The sequence below is a fragment of the Onychostruthus taczanowskii genome, unplaced genomic scaffold (assembly GCF_017590055.1).
Source record: "Onychostruthus taczanowskii isolate IOZ18803 unplaced genomic scaffold, ASM1759005v1 scaffold27, whole genome shotgun sequence".
Classification (NCBI taxonomy): domain Eukaryota; kingdom Metazoa; phylum Chordata; class Aves; order Passeriformes; family Passeridae; genus Onychostruthus; species Onychostruthus taczanowskii.
In genome coordinates, this window is record NW_024500017.1 from 8,953,135 (window position 1) to 8,979,500 (window position 26,366).

Here is a 26,366-nt window from a genome sequence, read left to right on the forward strand (position 1 = left end):
GTGCTGAGGATACTGTGGGCACTATCTGAACTTAAACAGTGGTTCAGTTATGACTGCAACTTACTAATCTTCTGTCTTAAGGATGAAAACAAGTTTTAACCAGAAAATATTTGATTCTTCATAACTTTTCTTGCTCTTGACTAAAAGCAAAAGCTGATTTGAATCTGAAGCATTTTCTCTTCCAAATGAAGTCTTCCATTATAAACAATTACAAACGCATAAGGAAGGTGATGTAGGTTACTCAACTTATTTTTTTTCTTGAAGTTTCTCTTTATTCTCTCCCAAAACCTTCAAGGAGTGGGATTGTTAGGAAAGCTCCAGAATCCAGGAGCTGTGCATTATGCTGGATATTCAGTGATTACAGCAATATCTCTCACTTCAACCATAACCTTTTGTTCTCCTGTTGTCTGTCATGAAAATGAAAACACTGAAGAAGTACACAGAGATTTTTCCTATCCTCAGTTTAATGAGAAAAATCATAACTCTTGTTACAAGTGCTTTCTTCCTTCCTTCCTTCCTTCCTTTTCTCTTTTTCTACAGTAATGTGTCATCTCTCAACCCAGACAGTAAATTGTTTGAAGAAATTACAATCTGTGATATAAGGCCCCTATTCTACTTTCAGAGTTACTAAGTAAACAATCTAGAAAGAAGAATTTATATAGCAATATAATAATGGAAAATGCAGCAGAAAACACCAGCATAAAAAAGTTATTGATAGAAAAGGTAATGATATTGCCAACTTCAGCTCTATCTTATTTTATCTACACATAGGGTAATGAATTCAACACAAGCATTCACACTACTTTAGAGGGAATATTTCAGAATGTTTCAAATTAAGGGAGGAACATCTTCATTATTTTCAAAATCAACACAGCTCTTCTTAACCTCAGTAACCTTCTGTGGTTGGAGCTTTATAGGTCCCTGTCCAGTTCGTTCCTTTTCTTGGATTATCTTTGTCACATCAGGGAATGAATATTTACTAAGATCCACTTCCAACTTCTCAACTTGTCCACTCCTGAGACAAGAGGGAAATAAATGGAAAAAACATAATTTCAGTGTCAAATATAACAGGACTCTGAATTTATTAATGTGATTCTATGGTTCTATTTTGGGTGCCTGCCTGTAAACACATGGTATGAAGGTTGTTACTGAGTCCAATTAAACCAGGGTTAAGAGTTCTTGTAACTTGAGAATTGATTGCTAAATAAAAACCCTAAGTGTAAACACATGAAAGTAATACAAAATCTCTAAGATTTCTTACAAAAGAATCCTTAATCTTCAACTTCAAAAGTTAATTTTAGATAGCTGTAATTCCCTTTATATCAGAACATGGTGACTGCTGGTGTCACAGGACAAATGGTTGGCTTTTAATGAAAGGTTTTTTTTTTTTTTCTTCTCTTCCTTTTTACACAGTTCCTTCCCACTGATTGTCTATTAATTTCTAGGTGACAGGTCCATCTTTGGAAAACATAAATACTTGCATTTATAGAGAAAATACAAGTGTAGGAACTTGTCTGCCTTGATCAGCTAATTTTTGTATTTTGTCAACATGAACCCTCATCATGTTTTTATTATGAAAAAAATTAAATTAAATTAAAAGTCAGAGTTTTAACACAATTTTCATATTCTATTGCTATTAAGGATACTCTTTCAGGTGACACTCAGAAATGTGTACTGGCCACTCATTAAGGCAACCTATTCACATCACATGATGATCAAAGCTATGAAAAATACTGTCTGTCTTGCAGCATTTAATCTCATTGTTTATTTCTAAGAGAGGAGCTCAGTGATTAAACTGAAAAAATCTAACCTGCTTTCATGCAATTTGTAACTGTTTACATGGAAAAATGGCAAAATGGAAATTTAATTGTACCATTATGTTTAATTTCTTCAAATTACAACATGATTTGTACATCTTCATGCTCTTCATTTTATACTGAGTCACAGTTCCCAGCTCAGCATTAGAAAAGACAATGCCTCACCCTTCAGAGATGTGAGAAAACTGTTTACCCAGGAGATCAGAAAGGCTCCTTAGAAATGGAACAAACAAGGGGGAGGCAGAATTCTGTCTCCGTGACAGAATGCATTTTATGGATGACACCACAGAAAATAAAAATTTGAATATAAAGTACAGTAAAAGATTTTAAACTGAAAATACACCATCTTTAGTTGTTAAAACAGGGAGGGTTTAGCAGGGCAGTTTCCAGATTCTGCCAATGCTTCTCCATCAAGGCTCTGGGAGATATGAGCAGGCATCCCAGCTCTCGCTGAGTGCAGGAAGGGCTCCTCCAGGAGCTCCAGAAGAGGCAATCACCAGCCTAACCACCTCTTTCAGCTCTATGCTACTAGATTTTTCTTGTACCAAAAGAATAATTTGATAATTTTTTTTCTGAGCAGAAAACAGCCAGAGAAGCTAGCTGCTTTAATAACCTGCATAAATCTTTTCCAAATAGTGGCATAAGCAAAAATTACTCAGAGTAGAATTTTATGGGTAATGAAAACAAATACAAGAAAATTCTTATATCTTTACTCTGAACATTCTTCAATTTATAATGCTAGATTTTTTTCTGATATTGCACTATACTATTTAATGAAACAAAAAAGAGTTCATTTGTAGCAACACTCGAAAAAGTGTTCATCCCCCAAAAGTAAAGGGCATTTTTTTTCCCCCTGTAATTTATGAAATGTGCTGTGACCTGGAATCACTTTATCAGTAGCTGTTGGTGAGATCACAAAGAGAGCGGACCCTTAAACTACTCATTTACCACTAAGCTGAGGCACCTCAGAAAAAGCTAAAAAATCATAAACATGAGAATAAATTAGGCTCAGCTCATGCCTCCATCACATGCTAGAAAAGAATTTCCTTAATTTGAAATATTTAAATTAGCAGTGGTATCTCACTCTTGTTCAACAGCTCTAAAATTGTACAAATTGTCAGTCATGAAAACACAATAATGGACTTTGAATATCTTATTGCTTAATAGCAGAATAAACTTCAGCATTCCAGAAATAAATTAACAGTGAGTGTCATAAGTAACAATCCACATCAGCACGCTATGACAAGATTATTGCATCATCTGAAAATTGCAACAGTACATGTAATCTCAAAGTATGTTAGCAACAGGCAACAGGTAAGTCTGAGAATCAAACACAGTGAATTTTTCCAGAAAGGAAGTGGTTTTTCATGTACTTGCATGAACATGATCAAACATTCTACACTTGTTTAGTAAAGCTCCACAATGCTATCCCAGCTACTACAATACAACATTTGGCTGACAGCAAAACTCTGCTAGGCTGAAATCAGTGCAGCTACAACACAGATCTACTCCTCACGTCATGCAATCTATGCAAAAGAGGCTGGATATTGTTGAGGTCAAGGTCATTTTATGAAGAAAGAACAAGGGTTTTTCCACATAATTAACAGACTAAAAATCATCTTGTTGCTGAAGCTCTTCCATGAGCAATGGTAAAACAGCTGTTATGGAAACAAAAATATTTCTTGAAGCTAGAGAACATACCTGAAAACCTCAGTGTTTGCAAACTATTTCAAGTTCAGGTCTAAAAACAGATGAAGTTCACAGTTTTTATGGCACTGCTACCTGCTGGTGAGTGTTCTCAACCTAAAAATTATGTTCAAACACTAGAGCACCACACAAAAACAAATTAAACCCTTTATTTCCTCCTGACATTTTCTTCCCTTTGGAAGGCTATTTCTACCTCCACACAGTTTTATTAGGCTTTTAAAGAATAAAATTAGAAGACTCCACAAAAAAGAAAGTTTTGCACATCTATAGCAGCCTGCTGAACAATCTGGTGTGTGACATACGGCATATCTGATAATTTGCTATGTCTTGATAATTTACACTTTTATTTACACAGTCTTTAATCCCCATACTTGATATTTAAATGATTTGACAGTTATATTTCCCTGTGTCAACTTCTGAATTTCAATAAAATTTAGATTGCTAGAGATTTCTCATATCTTTGATCCAGAATATATGGTTATTGACATGTGACTGAAAGTTTCCTTTCTGGTATCAGGATATAAATATATTTAGGAATCACAACCAGCCACTTCGAAGAGGCACTTTTTCAAATCTTTTAATACTGTGAATGAAACAGGACAAAAAATCATTATCACCCTAGACGAAGTACTAATAAATCCTTTTCTTGAATAAGAAAATAGACTGATTCCAGTATATGGAATTACATCTCTTTTGAGAGCTTAGAGCTTAGACAATTCTTTATTTAAGTGTGTTAAAAACTGACGGTGAAGGTAGGACACTTGTCAAACTCTGGTATCAATTTTTGAAATTATAAGCTTTGAAAAAATCTACTAGGTAATCTAAGCAAATAATTATGGTTTTTAAAGTACCTGGAAAGTTAATTCCTCTTTCATTGTGTAAGAGACCTTTTAAGTCTCCATATATGTGTGTAATCTAGAATCAAATGCATTTGTCAGGGACAAAACAACAGTGAAGAATAACTAACAAATCAGTGGTAAATGCTCTGATAAAGAAAAGGCTGATATCTAGGCCATTCTGTTCTAAAAGACAAATTATATTTAACAAATAGGATTCATCAGACTGAGAATATATATATTACTAATGTCCATGTTTCTAAAAGTTAGACAGAAAATAATAGCCACTGTGACATTTTCAACTTCACTGTTCCATCCCTTTCCTCTTTTGAATAATCACTTCAAGACGCTAAATTTTAAACTAACCATACCTGCAAGCAAGAAATATGCTCCAATACCTGTAATATGCAAATTGACTCTGAATTTCCATATGTGGCTATAGTATCATCTTATTTTCTCTCCTTTCACTGTTAAATTTGTCAGCCAAACTTGAAACCCTTGAACATTTGGGAAACATATACCGAAAACACATTTAATTCCAACAAAGTTTTTTCAAAGTTATGGAATGGTAGAAGGCAACTTTTAAGTCCATTTCTGCCCTCAGACTTTTGTCCTTGTCCCATCTGCACAATCAAAGACAACATTAGACTGCAGTGATCAGGAACTAACTGAAGTGTTCTCTTGAGAATGCTTTCTCCAGAAGGGCACTTTTCTGAAGCCTTCTCACCTTTATTATAGTTAAGGATTATCAGATGCCAATGTGCAAATTAGTTTTCAAATCACTTCTGAGGAACCCAACATTTTGTTCTCCTAATTAGTCAAATGATGGAAATGCACACCCTCTACTTTGATTAGCTCCAGGTCTCTATGAGAATTCAAATGACTCCATACTTTGAGACTAATTTGATTAAAAAACACTTTCAACATGTTGCTTAGTCATATCTGACTACAGTTTCTGGTTAAGAAGCCAAGTGTATTACAGTTCCTATGATTCCTCTTTCCCATACAATATTACTTGCATTCTAAAAGTTCTCAATGTCTTCATGACAGCTAGCAAACTTCATTACCAGAAAATATTAATTCTGCAAACTATTCAGCTCTTAAGATTTGTGATCTAACCCCACGTATTTATCAAAAGCATCACATTTCAATAGAACTGATAACTAACTTGCCATTTGTTATTTTTGCACACATTTACTTATCTGTCATTCAGGCCACTCTTCAGATGCACTTGTCTTTCTTTACATTGAAATGTTTGTGCTTGGTTTAGACAATGAGAATTTGGCTTCTGAAAGATCACATAAATCCCCCTGCAGCTCTTTCAGATCAGTTTATCTGCAACACCATTCAGTTTCTGACCTCATCTTACCTCCCCTTCCCAATCCTGAGGAAATGACTCATTTTGTTCTACTGTATTTCTCTTCACAACACAGAGTTCTCTCCCTTCCAACTCATCACATCCCTCTATATAAGCCGTAGGAATTTAAGACTGGGAGAGATTTTCAGCCATTCAGTCTGTGGAAAGGCAGTATTCTGACACTTCACAAGGACTGCTTCAAGAATTCAGATTAGAACTTCTCACTCCCAAAGAAAGATTCTTACTCTTAGATCTACAATTTTTCCCACAAATTTTATCTTCACCTCTTCTCCACCAAAATGAACCAAGCTAAATTAGGGTCATTGAGTAAAACAGAGCTTTGCAGTATGTTTCATCTTCAGCAACAATAACATCTCAAGTGAGATGGCTGTAGCGAATTTTTTAAATAATCAGTCTTTTATTTTTTATTTGTTAATAAGCAAAGAAAAGCTCAACTAAAATCAAAGACTTCTCCAAGAAAAGTAAAGTAATGCTTGTTTATCCCTGAAACTACAAACCATAAAAGTTCTGTTAATGAGTCTTTTCATTACATGTTTGCTGGAAAAAGATTGGAATTAAAATCCAATACAGTAATTTAAAACATTCAAGTTTTCTCAGTCTCAAGTTCAATATAACTTACAGGTTATTTTATATATTTTATGTCTCTCACAATTAGTGAAATTGGGTTGAAACTGGATAGCCTATTCAGAGGCATTTAGGGGCTCACCAGACAGAGGTGGACAATCCAGCAGCATATTTTTCTTTTATTTTCTCCTTAAGAATCCAGATTTTAAAAAAAACCAAACCAAACCAAACAAAACAAAAACAAAACAAAAAATTACCAAAAGCCAAACATTATTCACTGCCACTAAGAACTGATTCCAGTAGAATGTAAGTCAGATTTCCAACCTAATATATTACATGGCATTCTCTAGAGCATGTGCTGGCTTGCACCCAGCGCACTCCTGCAAAGCTAAGAGGGGAAAAGACACTTAGAGCAGTCAGATTTGCAATGCCTGAACTACTAAGATAGGAATCACCTCTACCTTACTTTCCTTATTTCAATATAAAAGGTGTGTATAGATCAGAATTTGCTGATTAGTTTTTAATTCTGCAGAAGTTGCTACTCCATTCCTTTGCATCTTCAAATTAAACCAATCTCTGGCTACATTTCTCAACCTCTCTGTATATAGAGATCTACAGTAATAAAAAAAAACCCAAAATAAAAGCAAAAGAAGAAAACTCAAAAAATGAAAGAAAAAAGTTGTGTTCCTATGAATATTTCATTACTGAAGTAATTAAAATGTGTGTATATTTACATTTAGAGACATTTTGTATTTATTTTTTTTTCTTCTCCAACACACTAAATGAAGAATAGTCTAAAGCTGAAGGTATGAGACAAGGATTGTTGACTTTATGTAACTGTTACTCTTAAGATTTCCAGTACAACTTTAGAAAAGTCAGTTTCTACCTATCTCTGAATTTCCTTTATGCAGCTATGGAGAACTCAGCTATGGTATCTTACAACTGAACTGTGAGGCCAGTTCCGGAAGGAATGGCACACTCAGCTACTGCATTAATAGAGACTTTGTAAATATAATAGATCAGTCTATTATTTTTATATTAGTCTGAATATTATAGATCAGTATAATTCCTTCCACAGAACATTGCCTCTTTGAAGGCTCCAGATACAGTTTCATATACAGTCACAGAAGAAATCTCTCATACATGGCAGAAGTAATGACAGTATCATCATGTAATCTCGCTAACAAGAGTTAAAGAGATTTAAAGCTCTTGCATTAAAGTTTGGTAGATTATATGTCTGACAGCATTTAGCTAAGACATCTGTAGCTGTCAAGTATAATCACTGTAATGAATGTTCTTCTGTAATCTAAGAGACAACTATTCAGCAAATTTTTAACATCTGGCTAGTCAGCGACTTTTCAGCTAAAGAGGTCAAAACATACTATTTTTAGAAAGAACTGTAATTCAAAGACTCTTTTTCTACTTCTACTTTTGTGGTATATATTCCTGTAATATTTTAGCCCTCAAAATCTGCAGGAAGCATATTATTAAAACTGCACAGAAAGCAAACACAAATTTTTGGAGTTTCACCATGCCACAGAATATCTTTAGTTCATCAGCTGGTAGGAAAGGGCACCATTTCACATAATTACCTCCATGCTCCCATTGTTATTTAAATGTTTATTATGCAGCCAAAACTAAAGGCAGAGTTCTAAGGAAATACATTTTCCTAATCCACAATTGTTTCTTTAATTCATTTTCTTGTAATGCGTCTAAAGATTTAGCTGCATTTCTGTAGAAAAGCATCATTCCTTTTGCAAAGAAGAGTCATAGAATAGACTCACAGAATGGTTTGAATTCGAAGGGAATTGCACAGGTCATCCAGTCCAACCCCTCTGCAATGAGCAAGGCACATCCTCAAGCAAATCAGGCAGCTCAGAGTCCCATTCAACCTGACTTAATGTTTATAAGGGTGGGGCACCCATCACCTCTCTGGGCAGCTGGTGCCAGTGTTTCACCACCCTCATAACAATTCTTTCTTATATATTTCCCCTCTTTTACTTTAAAACAATTATGCCTTGAAATCTGTCCCCATCTTCTTTACAAAATTCTTTTCTGTGTGTAAGGCTGCTAGAAGGTCCCCCTGAAGCCTTTATCTTTTCCAGACTGAAGAACACAGGCTCTCTCAGCCTTTCCTCATATGAGAGGTGCTTCAGCCCTCTGATAATTTTTGTGGCCTTCCTCTGGAATGGCCTTCCTCTGGACTGACAGCAGATCCATGTCTTTCCTGTACTAAGGATCCCAGAGCTGGATGCAGAACTCCAGGTGGGGAGCAGAGCAGAGAGGGAGAATCCCCTTCCTTAACCTGCTGTCCATGCTGCTTTTGATGCCACCCAGGACATGGCTGGCTTTCTGGCCTGTAAGTGCACACTGCCTGCTCATGTCCAGTTTTTCATCCACCAATATCCTCAAGTTCTTCTCATGGCTGCTCTCAATCCCTTCTCTTCTCAGCCTTTATTTATACCAGGGGCTGTCCCGGCCCATGTACACAACCTCACATTTGACCATGTTCAACACAATGACGATCATGTGAACCCACTTCTCAAGCTCATCCACATCCCTTTGGAGGCATCCCACCTTCTGGCATGTGAACTGCACCACCCATCTTGGAGTCAACCACAAACTTGCTGAGAGTGTGCCTGACATGAAAATGTACTGATCTCTGAGGGACACTACTTGTCAGTGATCCCCATCCAGAGATTGAGTCATTGCCTACTCCCCTCTGGACACAACCATCCGACCAATTCCTGATCCATTGAACCAACCATCCATCAAATCCACACCTTACCAAGTCAGAGAGAAGGATGTTGGGAGGGACCAAGGCCTTACAGAAGTCCAGACAGATGAGGGCTGTAGCTGTTCTCTTGTTCACTGATACAATCATTTGATCACAGAAGGCCACTTTGTCCCTGCCTTTGGTGGAGCTGTGCTGGCTGTCCTGAATCACACCTCTGTCCTCTGTGTGCCTCAACACAGCTTCTAGGAGGATCTGTTCCATGATTCCCAGGCAGAGTAGAAACCCCGAAGGTGAGGATAATATCCTGTCAGCTTACCAGTTCCTAGCCTCCTTCTCTCTACTCTTTTTTAAAAATGGGTGCAATATTTCCATTTTCTCAGTCACCAGGGACTTCACCTGATTTCCATGACTTTGCAAGTATAATGGAGAGTAAGTACCCTCCACTTGACCTAGACCTTCTAAAAATATTTGAAATACTCTATAACCAGAGTGATACACTGTTGTAATGACTGCTGCTTAAGGAAAGGGTACAGTCATTGGGGCTCACTAGTAACCTCAACAAACTCTTGCAGGTGCCCTCTCATCTTCTCATAAGGTAGATCATCAAGAAAAGAAGTTAATGACTGATTTTTCTTAGAAATAAGAAATTAAAAGTAGAATTGATTACAACTGACTCTTGCAGAACCATTTTGGCAGTGTCCTTAATACTGAGACCAAGAACAGCCAGGATCCAAAATGCCATTTTTTACTAACTGCTTAGCCTTTTTAACAAGATTCAACACAATAAAATCAATCAAGGAAACAAGTAAAACACTTCAAATATAAATGGATAAACAGCTTAAGGGACTTTGCTGTTACAATATCTTATTCTGGTATGAATACCATTGCTATAGCAAAAGGAAAAGGACAGATTAAAACATGTATTATGGTATTTGTACTTACGCCAAGTGTTCATGAACCCCACTGTCTATCTACAGTAGCACTTGCTAAAGGTAAAAACAGAAAACAGTGCATCACTGATATTCACTTGCTTTGGGCAGTCATTAATTACAAGATTTCAAGAGCTGGAGTTGACATCATATTTAATAGGATGGATTTGTGTTACAAAACCTTACAGAATTGTTTTTTGAACCTATTTACTAGACCAGTAGATCTTACTGTATAACAGTACGAAAATACATTCATGAGAGAGATTCAAAATAACTGATTTCTAAAAGGTTTCCAGAGCTGGGTTCCACAGCAAGGAGTTCTGCAGAAGCCATTCTCAGTAGGTGATTTTGTTTTAGTATATATCAGTTAACAACCTGAATAAGCTGATGGAAAAAAAATGATAGGCAAAAATAAGTGGATTTTTGGCTCTGCTATTGAAGGAGATGACTTTTTAATAAACAGCACCAGACAGGTTATTAAGCTAAAGCTTTTAGACATACTTTTACTTGACACTAATCAATATTTTCATATTTTCATCAATAACATAAAAGAAGTACATATTCTGTCATGTGAATAACATACTGATAAAAATAAAACTGATGCAGAAGAAAAAAAGGAATTACCTTCTTGTGTTTTTTTGCTGTGTATTGCAGTCAGAATGTTTAATTGCAGCTGAAACTTTTTGCTTAGCCAGGATTATTTCTTTAGCCTAAAATAAAAATAGACAAAACATAATTCTCATAAAAGTTGACACTTTTGCTTGCAAGCATTTAAATAATCTTTCAAAAATAGAAAATTGTGAGTGTCTGCATACATTTTCTCTTGTGACATTTACTCTTTCTGTTACATTTTAACACTTCACTCAGCATGAAACACAGACATAAGGCAAGTTAAACCAAATTATCTGAATGGAAATAGAGTCAAACATTTATAAAATTATACATAAAAGAGTTTTTAAATACATACATCTACTTGTGTTTAAATACATACCATCTAGTTTAGCACCATGTTAATAACGCACATTACTGACTGCATTTTGGTTCTGCTGTCCAAGTACATGTTCTGAATTTTTTTTTTTTAAATCAGCTGCAATCTCCTCACTCAAATGACAAGTGACCACAAACTCCCTCAGCTCCTTTGCTAAAACAGAAACTTAGGTTCAAAGTCCAGATGAATTCCCCTTCTCAAAGAAAACACGTCTATCATGTCTATCATGATATTTTAGAAGACTGGTTATTAACAAAAGAGTATCTCATTCCAAAAGGATGTCTTGTCTCTTTCTCTTCATAACAGTATGGGAGAGGGATCCCTTAAGAATCTGAAAGGAGGAAGAACAGGAACTATACCAAGTAGTTCATATTATTGACTGTTTCATAGTCCAATTGATTTGAGAGCAGTCTGCTCCAGAAGCCCTTTGAATTTAGTCTCCACTCTGAACCCCAAATTATATAAAGACAGAGTCTGTACCTTCAGTCATCTGTTTCTGGAAATCAGTGTGAAGAGGCTGAACCCCTCTGGTTCTGTATATGCTCTGATGACAGAAAGAAAGCCTTGTTTCTTTCTACCTTTCCTCTTTTTGAATGTTCTTTGTTTCTAACAGAAATTAATTCTGCTGATCCCCTTGAGACTCGTGCTTCTTACTTTGTCCTCAGAGCACACCACCAAGGATGGTGAAGAAAGGTGCTGATTCTGCACTCCTAAGAAAATACATCCTTGACAAGAATTGACCTTGGAACTTAGGAAGGGTTAGGATTTGCCTACTTTGGGCTCAGTGGTAAGATAACAGTGTGAAATTTGAAGCCTGTGGTATATAAGAAAATTGACTAAATTAATATAATGAAGCTTTCTGAAAGTTATTCTTTGATACTAATATTTACAATACTAATACTACGATTTCTAATATTTACATTTTTCTGTACAGTTCTGGGCACCACAATATAAAAAGACATGAAGTTGAGAGCACGCAAAGGAGATCAAAAGGATGGTGAAGGGTCTGGAGGAGAAGCCGTATGAAGAGTAGCTGAGGTCACTTGGTGTCCTCAGCCTGGAGGAGGTGGAGGGGAGGCTTCATTGAGGTCTGCAATGTCCTCATGAGAGGAAGAGGACAGGCAGGCACTGATCTCTTCTCTCAGGTGACCAATGACCCAAGAGAATGCCTGGAGCTGTGTCAGGGGAGGTTTAGGATAGATATTGGGAAAAGGTTCTTCACCCAGAGGGTGGTTGGGCACTGGAACAGGCTCTCCAGGAAAGTGGTCACAGCACCAAGCCTGAGAGAGTTCAAGAAGTGTTTGGACAATGCTCTCAGGCACATGGTGTGACTCTTGGGGTGTCCTGTGCAGGGCCAAGACTTGGATTTGATGATCCTGATGGGTTCCATCCAGCCCAGCACATCCTATGAATCTATGATTAATTAGAAAACAGAAAATGCACCCCTTTTAAGATCATTGTCAAAGGATTCTGGATAGAGATATTTTAAATAAAATCTGGAGTATATTTGAAAAAACAGAAGGGATATCTGAAAGCCATATTTTTATTCATATTTTCAGTCCATCTTTTTTTTCCTACAATGGCTTTCTTATTCTACAATGGGAATTTCTCTGAGTAAACAGATTTTCCCTGAAACGCATTTATGCTGAAGGATTATTAGATTTCTAGGGTTCCACAGCTGTGTCTCCACATGCCTTTGATGGTAATGAAATATTACTGCATTTACCATACCTAGATAAGTAAGAATTATATAAAGTAATTCTATCAAATAACACTGACATGCATAATACACACCACTCCTATTCTTAGATTAATTAAAGAAACTAACTCTCATTGATCTTTAAATTTCTAATCTCTTTTGAAATCCCCAGCAATAAAAAGCTGTCAGCATTCATTTGTGGCTGGTAATATAATAAAGAATTAATCAAAAGTCCAAATTTTACTCTCTGACTCACTAAAATGAGAAAAAGAAAGTTTTAAAACATGACAGAGGGTGTCTCAGAACCCTAAATAAAACCTGCTTGTTAATAACACTGGTGTTTGATGCTTTTAGAGAGGCAGTGATTAAAATGCTGGTGTAATGTACTAATGACATTTTATGAAATCATTTATTTAATATGCCAATTTTAGTCAAATTCTATTAAAGAGTCTCCCAATTTTTCATTTGCCTGCATCATCTGCAAAGATGATGCTACCAGAGCATAGAGGTTCAAAATCTGAGAAGTTTCATGTCACAAATATTTTTCCCAGAACACAAGGCATGTACAAGGTAGTCACTGTTACCTTACTCATGTAAAATCTCCATACAAAGGATTATGGCAGTATAAACACTACACTTTGAAAGTGTCACAATATTATTTCACTGAACATTGTGTCCTTCAGTTTCTTTTGATGACCTTCCAAAAAATGTTGGTAAACACTGCCTTAGAAAGGCACCCATTATGTGGTCATTTGTTGTGTAGCAAGTAATATGATTAAAAATATATTTCCAGAAATGAATGTGAAAATTATTCCTTTCTTTTACTTCATGTGGAATTTATTATCTCCAACATCTGTGATGTGACAAGCTCATCAGAGTGGCAAGGAAAGAGGTTTTGCTTTTGTTTTTAAAGACTAGGAAACTATAAACAGGCTGGAAGATGAATGGTGAAAGGTTTATTAACCTGATCAGAAGCTCACTAAAACAAGTGAAAACCACTTAGAATTCAGATAGATTTCTATTGTGTAACTGAGAAGAGATATTTTTAGGATACTATTGCATGAAGCTTATTATAGGAAACTATTTTTAGATTAGTGGACAACATTTCAGTTATGTAAGGAATGTGCTAGGCTATTTATCTAGCTGCAAAACAAAAAAAATATTTTCATAACTGTTTTTCAGAAACAAAAGGATAAAATACAGCGTAATATAGTCATTAAGCTTGTCTTGTCACAGATACAGCCTGAAAGAAGTTGAATGTATTCTGGTCTTCCTATTAACTTACTAAGAGGAATTCCCATTAAGTTGCTGATCTTGAACTAGTATTCTGAAGCACTGATAAAATCAGCCACAATGTCCTGCAAGAAAATATCTATTGCCCTTCCTGTTTTCAATCATTATTCATTTACCTTTCTTCGTCTATTACATCTATTACATCTCATTAGTCATAATGATAAAATTTGTATGGTTAGAGATCATCTGAAGAGGATCTGTGCCCCAAAAATTTAAACTGAGCATTCTATTTCAGTCCTAGGGTAATAGAACAGATTCTGTGGCAGTAAAAAGAACAGTGAACAATAGGTTAGTATCCTTTACATGCAATTGCAGTGAAGTAACACAGATCCATCTTTGGTCAGCAAATCCATGAACTACACAGGATCACAGAATGCTGGAGATTGGCAAGGACCTGTGGAGATCATCTAATCCAAATCCCTGCTCAAGCAGAGCCCACTTGAGCCAGTTGCTCAGGACCACGCCCAAGGTTTTAGAGTATCTCCAGGGATGGAGGATTCACAACCTCCCTGGGGGACCTGTGCAGACACCTGGTCACCCTCACAGTCAGAGTTTCCTGGTCTTCAGAGGGAACTCCTGCATTTCAGTCTGTGTCCACTGTCTCTGGTGCTGTCACTGGGCACCACTGGCTCTGACTCTTTGCACCATCCCTTTAGGTATTTCTCTGTATTGGTAAGATCCCCTTGAGCCTTCTCTCCTCCAGGTTGGACAGTCCCAGCTCTCTCAGCCTTCCCTCACAGGAGAGTTGTTCCAGTTCCTTGATCATCTTTGTGGCCCTTTCCTGGATTCTCTTCAGCAGATCCATGTCTCTCTTGCACTGGGGAGCCCAGCACTGGATGCAGCACTCCATGTGTCTCTCACATGGGGGGAGGGATGAGGGGGAGGATGGCCTCCCTCCACCTGCTGGCAATGCTCCTCAGCTGCTCAGAACACAGCTGGTGTTCTTGGACAGAAGAGGGTATTGCTGACTCATGTTCAGCTACCAAGACTCCCAGGTGCTTTTCTGCAAAACTGCTTCCCAGAATCCACTGACAACAAAGACACCCTGCAGCATTCCATTCAGGCATCTCTCCCTGTGTCCAAGCTACTCAAGCAGTTTTAACCAAACCGAGTCCAAGCTGAGAACATCAACCCAGTTATTCTATAGTGCTTCTCTCTCTTCGTATTCTACAAATATCTGAGATTCATGTATTCTGAGATGAAGTATGCTCCAGAGCCGCAGACTAGGCAAAATATGTAGGTGTAGATAAAATATCAAGGTAGGTTAAATATAAAGATAATAATGGAATAAAGGCAGTTCTCAATCAGGGTATGAAGAGAGAATATTCATTTTGCTGATTTAGGTATGATTCTATAAGTAGGTAGCAGAGTTAATATATATCCAGAAACACTTGGAAATATTTACATTTTCTAAGGCATTGATCATCCACAAAGGAACTAGCAAGATGTATGAGTAATAAAAGCAGGGTATGGGACAGAAACTGCAAAGACAAGTAACTATTAAACAAAAAAAAACTTATACATTTGAAAATTACACTATCTAAAATTACAAATGTCAAGGTCTCATTTTCAAACAAATTTATGGAAACATAAATTATCATTTGAGTGAATTTTGAACATTCAGAAAATACATACCTTAACCAAGTAACTACAGTTTGCAGTATTCTTACAGTTTTTGGCATAAATGCATGTTTGATGCTAGAGTGACAGTTTGTGATTCGATGAGGGCCTGTCCTCATAGGGACAGACAGATGGTATGGGACTGGAGTGTAGAAGGGAACATAGAAGGTAATAACCACAAAAGTTAGAGCCAAAAGTTAGAGCTACTAGATGGATAGTCTCAGAATTAAATCAGAGCACAAAGAGAAAAAAACGACCCCATATAGCAGGTGAAGCTATTTCAGCTAAATAGCTTCTTCCTTCAGAAGGAAATGCTTCTGTATTTGATATACAAGGAAATGCAAATGTATTTGATATATTCTGGTGAACTCACACATATCCCCTTACAAAACAGAAAATTTCCTAAAGGCCAGAAGGGTAAGGCTAGGTATTTGATATATTCTGGTGAACTCATACATATCCCCTACCCTTACAAAACAGAAAATTTCCTAAAGGCCAGAAGGGTAAGGCTAGAGCACCAAGAGATTGGTTTTTCACTGTAACTATCCTTGGGCAGGATTATTGTATTACAGAGGCCTAAAAAGCAACCCAACCCTCCCAAGACCAGAGCAGAAGATGCTGCAGTTGATTAACTTCTCCCTCAGCATCCAGAACCCCACCATATAATCCATTCTCATCTCTAGAACTCCACCTCCCTAGAACTTCCAGCTCCCTGTCTGCTCCAAGCAGTGTCAGTTTAAACACCATGTTGCCGCAAACTTCTTGCTCTATGGTCAGAGCAGTTTGTACAGCTGGTCAGGGGATCCTTTCCAGAGGATGCCAGGCAGAGCATGAAGGGAAAATGAATTAAGCAACTCTTTTTCCAAACACATGAGAAATGAGAGTAGTGCATCATCCCTTTATTTGAACAAATATGTAACCTTCATACATATGTGTGCCATACAAATTTTGATAAACTGATTTGTTCTTATTATTTCACAAGTGGAAAAAGGAAGTAGGTATGTGTTTATTTTCATTATTTAAAAAAAAAAAACCTATCTCCTTAGACATTTGCATAATACTGCACGTTTTGCATAGTCTCTTTTAGCACATAAAAAGCTGATCTTGTTTAAAGTAAAGGAAATATGAATTTCTATTAATACTGATTTTTGTTATGCTCCTTTAGAGGGATTTTAAATACTAAGGCTTGGGTCTGCAATTAAATTGTCTTTATGCAATGTTCCTTTTTTTGGAAAATATGCCCTGATGGGAAAGGCAAGACTGCATATCTTTAGCAAGCCAGATGTTACCTGTAACTCAGAGACATTCCCAAAGTACTCACAACATTTAAGGACCTTTGTGTGATGTCTCCTATTTTACATACCTTTGGCATGGTGACAACTAAATGGCCAGTTGTTTGTGATCTTTTAGCAGAGCTGCTGTCTGGCTTCACTTCCTCAGGGAGCACAAGCTGAAAAGGCTATGAAACAAAATGGAATTGAAGTAGATAATGCTAAAATATTTTTTTCTTTCTTTTACATGGACAAAACAAATACAAAGCTACCATTATCACATCCTTTGATTTTAAGGACATTGCAGGTCTAAATGCTTTCACTTTATGTATGGTATTACTAAACCTAATAAATTATGCTAAATAGCTTTTGCTTACAAGTAGTGTCAGATGTATGTTGCTGAATTGCTGCCATTCCTGAAGTGGCATTTCTAAAGAAGGTTATAAATGATGCTTGACTTATATTAGCAATTAAATGAGAAAGATTATCCAGTCTATTTTGACATAAATCAATTCTCAAGTTTTGTTTATGCAGTTGGCTCAGTTAAAAATAGGGATTTTGGTTTACTGTGGAAGTACTTTGATTTTTTTTCTAAAATGATGATAAAATTAAAACCACTGTGAAGAGAGAACACTAGAACAACATTTTAAATGCCCTTCCAAAAGAATATACATCCATTGGTTTCTGTCAGCTACAAATTCCAGATTGTGAAATTGCTAAATTCTAGCCTAGGGCAACTAGGAAGCTCTCTTCTAAAATGAATTATGGTACACTGTGTGGGGGGAGTAAGAAGAGAGGAGAAAAGGAAAGTGAACTTTTATTTCAGGCTTTGTACATCTGGTTAGGATTTCCACAGTTTATGTGTGGTTCAAAATGATGCTGGTATTGAAAGAACATTCTCTCTGCATAGATGCAAATGATTGGTAACTTAAAGAAGTCAGATCCAGAGTCCACTGAATAACTATGGCAAACATGAACTCTTGATTTGAAATGAATGTAAAAGAAATCACAAACCTTTCCCTTCACCAGTACTCGTATGTAAGTTGGCTGCACATCAACATCAAGTAAAGAAGTGTCCAAATGTCTTCAGAATGAAATATAAATAAATGAATCAATCAACAAAGACCATAGAGCTCTTTCAAATTTTCACGGTTTATAAAGCACAAGCTTAAATTTCAGTTATTAAATTTTCCAAAATACTATTAGGATTTAAAGTTTTGGGGAAAAACACCCCATGATCTTCCTATGAATGTCACTTATAATTATGTCTAAATTCTGTCAAGTCCATGACATTAATTATTGTATAACTGCAAGAATTCAAAATCCTTGAGGAAAACAAAAAGCTCTTTCATCTGTTAGTTTAGTTCTTTACATTAATATGAAAATTAATCTATGTGCTATTTAAAATTGTGAAAATAATTTCCTACTTTTCCTTCTGAAGGTTTTCCTACTAAAATTATAATAGAAATTCCCTTTTTTTTGTACAGAATTTGCTGGAAAACAATGAACAGATATACCTTCTATTCCCAGAAAACACAGTAATTTTAAATCTTTCAAACAAAATTTGTGGCCTGTAAAAGCTCCACTTTTACATCTGCTCTTCCCTATGTGACACCTGCTGTGACTCATGGAAATGCACAAGTACGTATTTCCCATTTCCCTTCTTTTATAACATTACTTTACAGTTGAATTTTTCAAATGTTTTAGTCTGCATTTCTTACAAGTGAGCATAGAATATTAAAATATGGACTACCCAGGGTCCCAAGGTGTTCAAGAAATGACTGTACATGGCACTTAGTGCTGTGGTGTAGTTGACAAGGTCATGATGGTTCAAAGGTTGGACTTAATAATCTTGAAGGTCTTTTCCAACCTAAATGATTCTGTGATTCTGCAGTACATCCAGCAATTTATTGCACCTGAAGAGATTTTCTGAGGTTCCAGAAAAAGATCTGTATCTTATAAGTCAGAAACACAGAGCAAATCTCTTCTGAGGGAAATTAATGACTTTCAAGGGAAGCACACCAGGCATGAATAATATTTTTGTGCTATAAAACTAGTTCAAGTTTTATGTAACAAGTTCCTATTATGGATAGATACATTTGTGGGTTTCCAGCCCCTTCCTGAAGAATGGAAAAGGTCATTGTAATGCTTAGCAGTATAGGTACTACCTCCTTGTCATATTTTGCCTGATTCAACCAAATTTCTTGCAAGCAAGGCTCTGGTACATTTCAAGAGTAGGCACAAGCCATAGACTCTTTCCACTAATCAAGGAAAATAAGACAAGTCTACTCTACTCTGTCTCAGGGAGAAGAAGAATTTAACTAGAAGCACACAAACTGTACTGAAGCACTTCTAGGGCCAAAGCATGAGCAAAAAATCCACTCCCTACAGCCCTTATCTGCAAAGGAAGAACGGAAAAGATTTTACATACGTATAAGAGAACAGGTGTGGAAGACACCTGCCTGTGGGCTGCAGAAAATATCAGTTCCCAAAAGGACTATTAGACACAGTTTCCATTCAGGATTAACAGAACAGTCTGAAGGGCCTTTGGCTTATTCAGCTTCACTTCTTTGGCACAGGTTTTGAGATTGGTTCCATTATCCACTACATTATTTGTTTTCTTCTTGAAAAGTCCCCATTATAGAGAGCAGTATAATTAAAACACTGTGTATTACATCTCATGAGTGGCAAAAATTATTGGGAAAAAAGATCTGACCTGTAAACAGCAAGATCCAAGATGATCTGATTGTTTTCTTCATCATCTTTCAGAGAGAAACGAAGCCTAATAACAATGACAAGAAACACCTCCAGGATAAATATTGCTGGAGTGAATAAGCAAACATTACAGCATAGTTCAAATGTTAGCAATTTTAGATGAATACAAACACCATTTATACAATATGTCATGTGATTATTCAGAAACAGTTGCAATTTGCCCCATGAACAGAAAAAAGTAACTGGCATTTGAGCCAAGGTCATTCTGATATTTATTTTCTGTTCTCCCCACTGAAACCACAAGAAAAAGAAAAAAAATGCTCTGCTGAAGGTCAGTTAAAATTAAGTTTATTCTGACAATGCAGAACGAGAGACATCTGCTGGTGAAACCTGTCTGCTCTATTACATCTTCATAGAAAAAAACTGCTCCAAAATGCATGAAAAACACGAACTTTGTCATTCTAGACTTATTGTATGTTTAAAAAATATGCACTTTTTTTACAGTAATTGATTTGCCCCAAGTATGAAAATCTGTCTGTGCATTTCCAGAGTAAAACAAGATTTGCATAATATCCTTGATTCTATAAGCTTTATATTTGTTGAAAATGAGCCTGTAGATTGTATTAGCTGTGTGTTTGTGAACTGCTGGCTGTGTTCTTAAAATTGAGTACGAATCTTAACAGTTATAAATTGATGCTATCTATTATTACAACTGTAAGGAGATCTAGTCTAGACTTACAAGTTCTGCTCATATGCTCAAACATTTCCCATGTATGAAAGCAGAGAGAAAAGAGAATGAAATTACCTACAAATGAGAAGCTTTTGATAAATTAGTTTTTAGTATTAAATGAAAAGATTTTGCTTAATATAATTTATCTGGGCTATTTCAGTGACATTAAAATACTTAGATAAGATGGGTTCAGGTAATTGAAAGATGCTCAAAATATTAACAGATTAGATGATAAATTTTTTCGGCAATAAAAATATTTTATAGATATATTTTTCACTCTTTGCTCTCCTATATTCCGGAACAGTCAATTTGCAAGAAAGTTTACAAAGGGTTGTAGTTTATGAATATTTTTTAATGGAAAAGTGCAAAGAATATAAAACAGCTTTATTTCCTGTCTTACTGCATCACTGATCTTGAGAATCCATTAAAACATAAAGGGTGAACAAGAGGACAGAATCATAAAATTTTCCAGGAGGAATCTTAATTAGAACTGAAGAAGAGAAACAGTCTGTCCTCAGCAGCAAGCAGACATCCCTCTTGCTAACTTTCCAAAAGAACATCAGAGAAGTTTGGACATTTTTATGGACATGAGACTTCCACGTTGAAGCAAAAACTTTGGAGAACACCATCTGCTTACTTGTATCTCATTCTTTATCTCTCTCCAATACACTGCCAGATTGCACTGAACAGCTGTGACATTCTTGTTGAAGTCATGACAAAAAATGCTCATTGGTCTGCCTTTATGTGGGCACATCCACAGACTAAATTCAGAAAACTCGGGTGACACAAACAGGGATGCTACTAACAGTGAACTCTGATTCTTCTAAAAAAAGATAGCTAGATATTTAGTCTAAATGTCTCTGCTTTTTAGAGGCACAAGCAACTTCTATTAACATAAGATTTAAATTATTTTAGGCTTGTTTTTTGGATTAGAAAATGATACAATTTTTTTTTTTTTAGTCAACACATTTTTACTGAAAAAAGTATATCAATACAATGGAAAGTATCTTCTGGTATAGATAGACTAAACATGGCTCTACATGACACTAAACATGGCTCTACATGACACTAAACATGACACTAAAATCTTCCACTATCTTTAACTCTCTCTCTTCTACTGAAAACTCTGCACTACATAAAATTTCTTGAATTTGCAAGGACTTCTAAATTTCTAAGATTTAGAAAGCAGTCTTCATGCTAATGATAAGCATGTTCATAGATTTGGTTTTGCAGCTAAATCAGTCTTAAAAGGAAAACCTTCTTCACAGGACAGCAGAGAGGTAAGTGGCCACTTTCTCATCCCACTCTGCTGCAGGAGGCCCTATGGGGAGCTGTTTACAAGGAATAATGTTTGCACTCAATCCCCTGCTTTCCCTTAGAAAATGAAGGTTTGGTTCAAGTAAAATCAATGGCTGATATCCCTGGAAACTCATTCCAAAACACCCGAAAATCCAAACGCCTTTGTCAATGGTAAAACACAAGACACTCCTCTGTATCCCCATGCTGTGTTGCTGGAGACCTCACTCAGGGTCACAGGGCCTCTTGACACAGGAGCTGATTATCCTTCCCAATTCTGCCAGTGTTACACCTGTCATAGGAGGACAGAATGATTTTGTCCAGAAAGATTACTGGGATGTATCTTTTCACATTTAAAGTGACTTCTTATTCACATTTATCTTCAACAGTTAAACTTTTTACACTATTAGCAAGATGCTCCAAGAAAGAGCCTTACTATAGAAGGGAAAAGACTAAAATATCTTATATCATTTACAGAAAAACAAGTTCTTCAATCTTTAAAGACAAAGATGTTAAACAATCTTCAACACTTAACGCAATGACAATTGATTCTTTTTCCACATCAGAATATAAATTTAGAATACAGTTGTCCCACAAGGAATATAATCACTGCAACAAGAATTTCTCAGCCCTCTTATTTTTGGATTGTCACATATATTGAAATAGTTGCCCAAATCAACTACAGAGAGATAAAACTGTTTAACCTCTTAACCTCACATACTTAGGCACATTCACATTCAGAACTTTTCCTTCTGCAGTGACCAATGTCCAAGCAGTCTTCTCTCTCTTTTTCGATTCCCTTAACAAAACAGAAAGAAAAATTGTTTATGGTTAAATCATTAAAAAGTGGCACTATTATGTTTAATAGCAAAAATAAAGAAAAGGATGGCAAGAGATAAGAATTGTCTAGTATTTGATGTTAAGGATACAATTTAGTTCAGGAACAAAACAGATTGCATCACAGGTCCAATTGCACATTGAAAACATTATTTAAAGATGAGAAAATAATTTATAATGTCACAACTTACATGGACAGTGACTTCTACTGCATGTCACCATGTCCATTACCAAACAGAAATATATCAAATTGTCTGGTCTACCACAAGAAAACCATGGATGGCTTAAATGTATGAAATGGGACATTTTTCTAGTTAGGAATGGTCAAAAGCATCATGAGATGTTGCCACTGAAAACTGGTTTGATGCATGGGCAAGCAATTCTAAAGAATTTCTATTCATGCTCACTTGATTACTCCTACTGAACAAATGCCTGGCCTGCCTTCAAAGAGCATCTGTCTCTCGATCACTATTTTGCTCCAGCAAAAAGAATTTCAATGGTCAAAAGATTAAAAGCAGCATCAAATAGGATACAGGAGGACCAAAAGGGAGACATATAATTTGTTGATGCATATATTACATTTTTTTTGTGTTCTTTGTTCAAATATTCCTGATTTATTGATGATGTACTGATATATTATTTTAATATTCACTATCCATTTCCAGCTATGAGCAATTACACTATATCTATCATTTAGTACAATAAACCAACTACAATAAATTTATCTGCCCAAACAAAGTAGATCAAAGTAAGATCATTAAGACTTGAAATACTGGTATTTTCCTGTGTAAATATTTGGATTATGAGCAAGGGAAGGAAGAGCAAGGAATCTTAATAAAATGAAAAATAAAAGTTTGCTCACATCTAAGTAAAAATATGGAGTATTCTTCAAAAATACAGCACTGTAATTGTCACATTGCATTAATCCACTCTTCAGCTGGTCAATATAGTGGGTATGACCACTTTAGTCACCATATTAAAAGGGAAAACATTTCTCAAAAAAAACGCAACAACAATGCATTGCTTCTTTTTTGTTCCTATTTCTTACTATAAGTTCAAGATTAAGAGCATGTAAAAGGTAAATCACTAATGATAGATATAAAATGATAGATATAAAATGATAGATATAAAATATTATACATTTAGAACACCTTGGGTGAAAAAAAAACCCATAAAAATATATTTGGTCTACAAATAAAATAGATTTGAAGAAGAAATAAAAACACTTTAATAGACCTACTGGAATGACTACATAAAACCAAGGTCTGTTTAAAAAAGACAATTATCCAAGTTTTAAACACTATTCTATAATATAAATCAGCTTTTATGTGGGATTTGTGGACTGCTAGTCTCCACACCTGAACTCCTAGACTTGACACTTCAATGCAAAGTGAATGAACCACCACTAAGTTCAAAACATGTTCTCAGAAACACCTCACAAATTATATTCTACCACCTGTCAGCTTTTAATAATCTGTTCCCAGATGAAATTGCCTATTCATGTGAACCATTTTAAGGAGATGCCATGAAACTTTCTCAACACCAAATCAAATGACCCATGAAAGGATTTTTAAACACTTTCAATGCCTTAGAAATTTAGAAAGATTCAGAAATTAATTATTCTATCTTTATTATAATACTGTATGGACTGTCCTTAAATTTTTAAAGGGAAGCATTTGGAATACATTTGCTTTTGACTAGAGCAAGGCATTTCCAAACACAGCAAAACTCTAACTGGCTAGAAGCTGAGTTTCACAGAAGTTCTTCCAGGAAAGTGCTAGAACTTGAATTAATAATAGCAACAAGTTATGCACATTTCCAGACTTCCTGGAGAATTCCCTAGGACTGACTTTTTCAATACTTAGCCTTGACAAAAAAAATTTAAAAAGCAAGCCCTTAAAAAGAACAGCTAAAAAAAATCTCCAGCACAAATTATCTTATATAAGTAGAAGACAGAGAGGAAAAAATAAAGGAAAAAGACATTGTAAACAAAAAGACACTGTTTACAATGTCTGTGGAACTGATAAGCCAGCAGCAATAAAATACTGGGGGTTTTTGCTAATATCTGCATATATTTTGCATGTTCAGCAAAACAAGTAACAAATTTATAAAGTTTTAAAGGATTTTCAGGGACTAAACTTCTTCAGATTCACCATGCCAAATAGCAGATAAAAGAATCTTATGACTTGTGACAACTATCTTTGATAAAGTATGAGAAAAAGATTTCTCAGTTACATGGAAAAAGTGCCTGAAATGCCACTTGTGCAAAAAACTTGTAGCATAGCCTGCATTACATAATACAATCTGCAATATGGATAAATCTTTTTAGCAGAATGTTAAATGTTGAACAACACAAAACAGTTAGCTGACAGAAAAGTGGAACTTCTAAACTCCATAAAAAGAAGTTGAAAAAAAATTATATTTGTATGGATAAATATTTTTAGCAGAATGTTAAATGTTGAACTACACAAAACAGTTAGCTGACAGAAAATGGAACTTCTAAACTCCATAAAAAGAAGTTGAAAAAAAATTATATTTAAAAACACAGAGGACAAGTAAAATGAGGAGTTTAGAAGTTTAGAAAATGAAAGAAAACAAAATGAACAATCTGACTATTTAGTTTAGACTGTATAAGCCTATTTTAACAAGCACCAGTGATTTAAGCTGTCAGTTCTCAGTAATATTTAATGTCAGGCAATCATCTGCCTGTTCTCTGCATCCTTGAAAATTTCTCCTTCAATTCATCAAAGATATTAAAACAAAGAAGTACCTTACATTATCTTTAGCTCTCCGTTTTTCTTCAACATATCTGTGAGTTTCTAATCTAGATTCTGGAGTGTATGGTGTAGGCTCTTCCCAAAATTTTCTGTCTTCATCATCATTTTCAACTGCTCTGCATCCTTCCCGCTCTCCATCTCCTTCTGCCTGATTGGGTTTTTCCTGTGGGGAGTCTGGGCTATACAAGATCACTGAAGTATTATCCCAGTGAAATGAAGGAACAGTAACTTGCTAATAAATTGCTGCAATAATATTTTTTCAACCCAATAATAACTGTACAATTCGTACCAAGAATGGTATCTTATATATTTGGAGAACATTCTCTGCTCTGCTTCTTTTGTCAATCAACAAAGCATACTTCACATAATGCTTTTCATTTACCTATGAAGTGATAGTATGGCTATACCTACTTCCCTGAAAACCCTGACAGATAGTCCAACAGATTTAATTTCAGAAAAAGAAATTTCAGATACCCTCACAACCTTCAGGTGAGAAAAAACCTTTAGTCCATCTGCTGTTTAAGAATTCCCAATATTAGGCAGTAACAGATTAGAAATTTATAAGGTAGCAATGAGCATCTCCTCAAATTCAATCTTAACATCTGAATAATTTTTTTCTCCATAGCTCTAAGTTTCTGTAAATCTCCATCAATAGAGAGAGAAAACTAAATTTGTGATACAGGTGTGATCTATGAGGACACACCTCAGAATTTCCGCTGCCTGAAGTTCTGCAGGCAGAAAACAGAAAACAGTTTCTAAGGGATTAAAAATAAAATGGGTAGCAAGAGCAATAGAAGATGACCCCAGAAAAAAATCCTGCAGCTGTCTAGGTAATGTCAGTGACATGAAGTGGAAGAAGTAGGAAAATCAACACCAAAGGCCTGCAATATTCCATTTCAATCTTTAGATACTGAAGATAATGCTAAAACAAAAGCAATTATAGATGAACAGCTGCTTTCTCTGGAACCCCTGCTTTACCTTAAACAACAATTTCCAGCTGTTCTCCTGAAAGAAACTATTAATTACAATATTTTGGCACCCAGACAACTTAGCTTGGAGTTTTGGGAGAAAAAAAATCTACTGAACTGTGTCTGCAGGTCAATAATAAATCATGTTTGTAACTAATTATATTTTTCATTAGAGGTAACATGCATAAGGAGAAATAACTCTGC

At 35.7% G+C, this 26,366-nt stretch overlaps 1 protein-coding gene across 1 annotated transcript in view; it reads right to left on the bottom strand.

Moving 5' to 3' along the window:
- Window positions 1–611: 611 nt before the first annotated feature.
- Window positions 612–26,366, bottom strand: part of DNAAF11 (dynein axonemal assembly factor 11) — a 35,055-nt gene continuing 9,300 nt past the window's right edge. The window contains exons 6-12 of the mRNA XM_041407577.1: window positions 25,188–25,373; window positions 22,302–22,379; window positions 19,556–19,621; window positions 17,854–17,923; window positions 16,932–17,027; window positions 10,593–10,678; window positions 612–1,015 (exon numbers count right to left, since the gene is read on the bottom strand). Of these exons, the coding sequence (XP_041263511.1) occupies window positions 829–1,015; window positions 10,593–10,678; window positions 16,932–17,027; window positions 17,854–17,923; window positions 19,556–19,621; window positions 22,302–22,379; window positions 25,188–25,373 (769 nt within the window). The 3' untranslated portion in view covers window positions 612–828. The remainder of the gene's footprint in view (window positions 1,016–10,592; window positions 10,679–16,931; window positions 17,028–17,853; window positions 17,924–19,555; window positions 19,622–22,301; window positions 22,380–25,187; window positions 25,374–26,366) is intronic.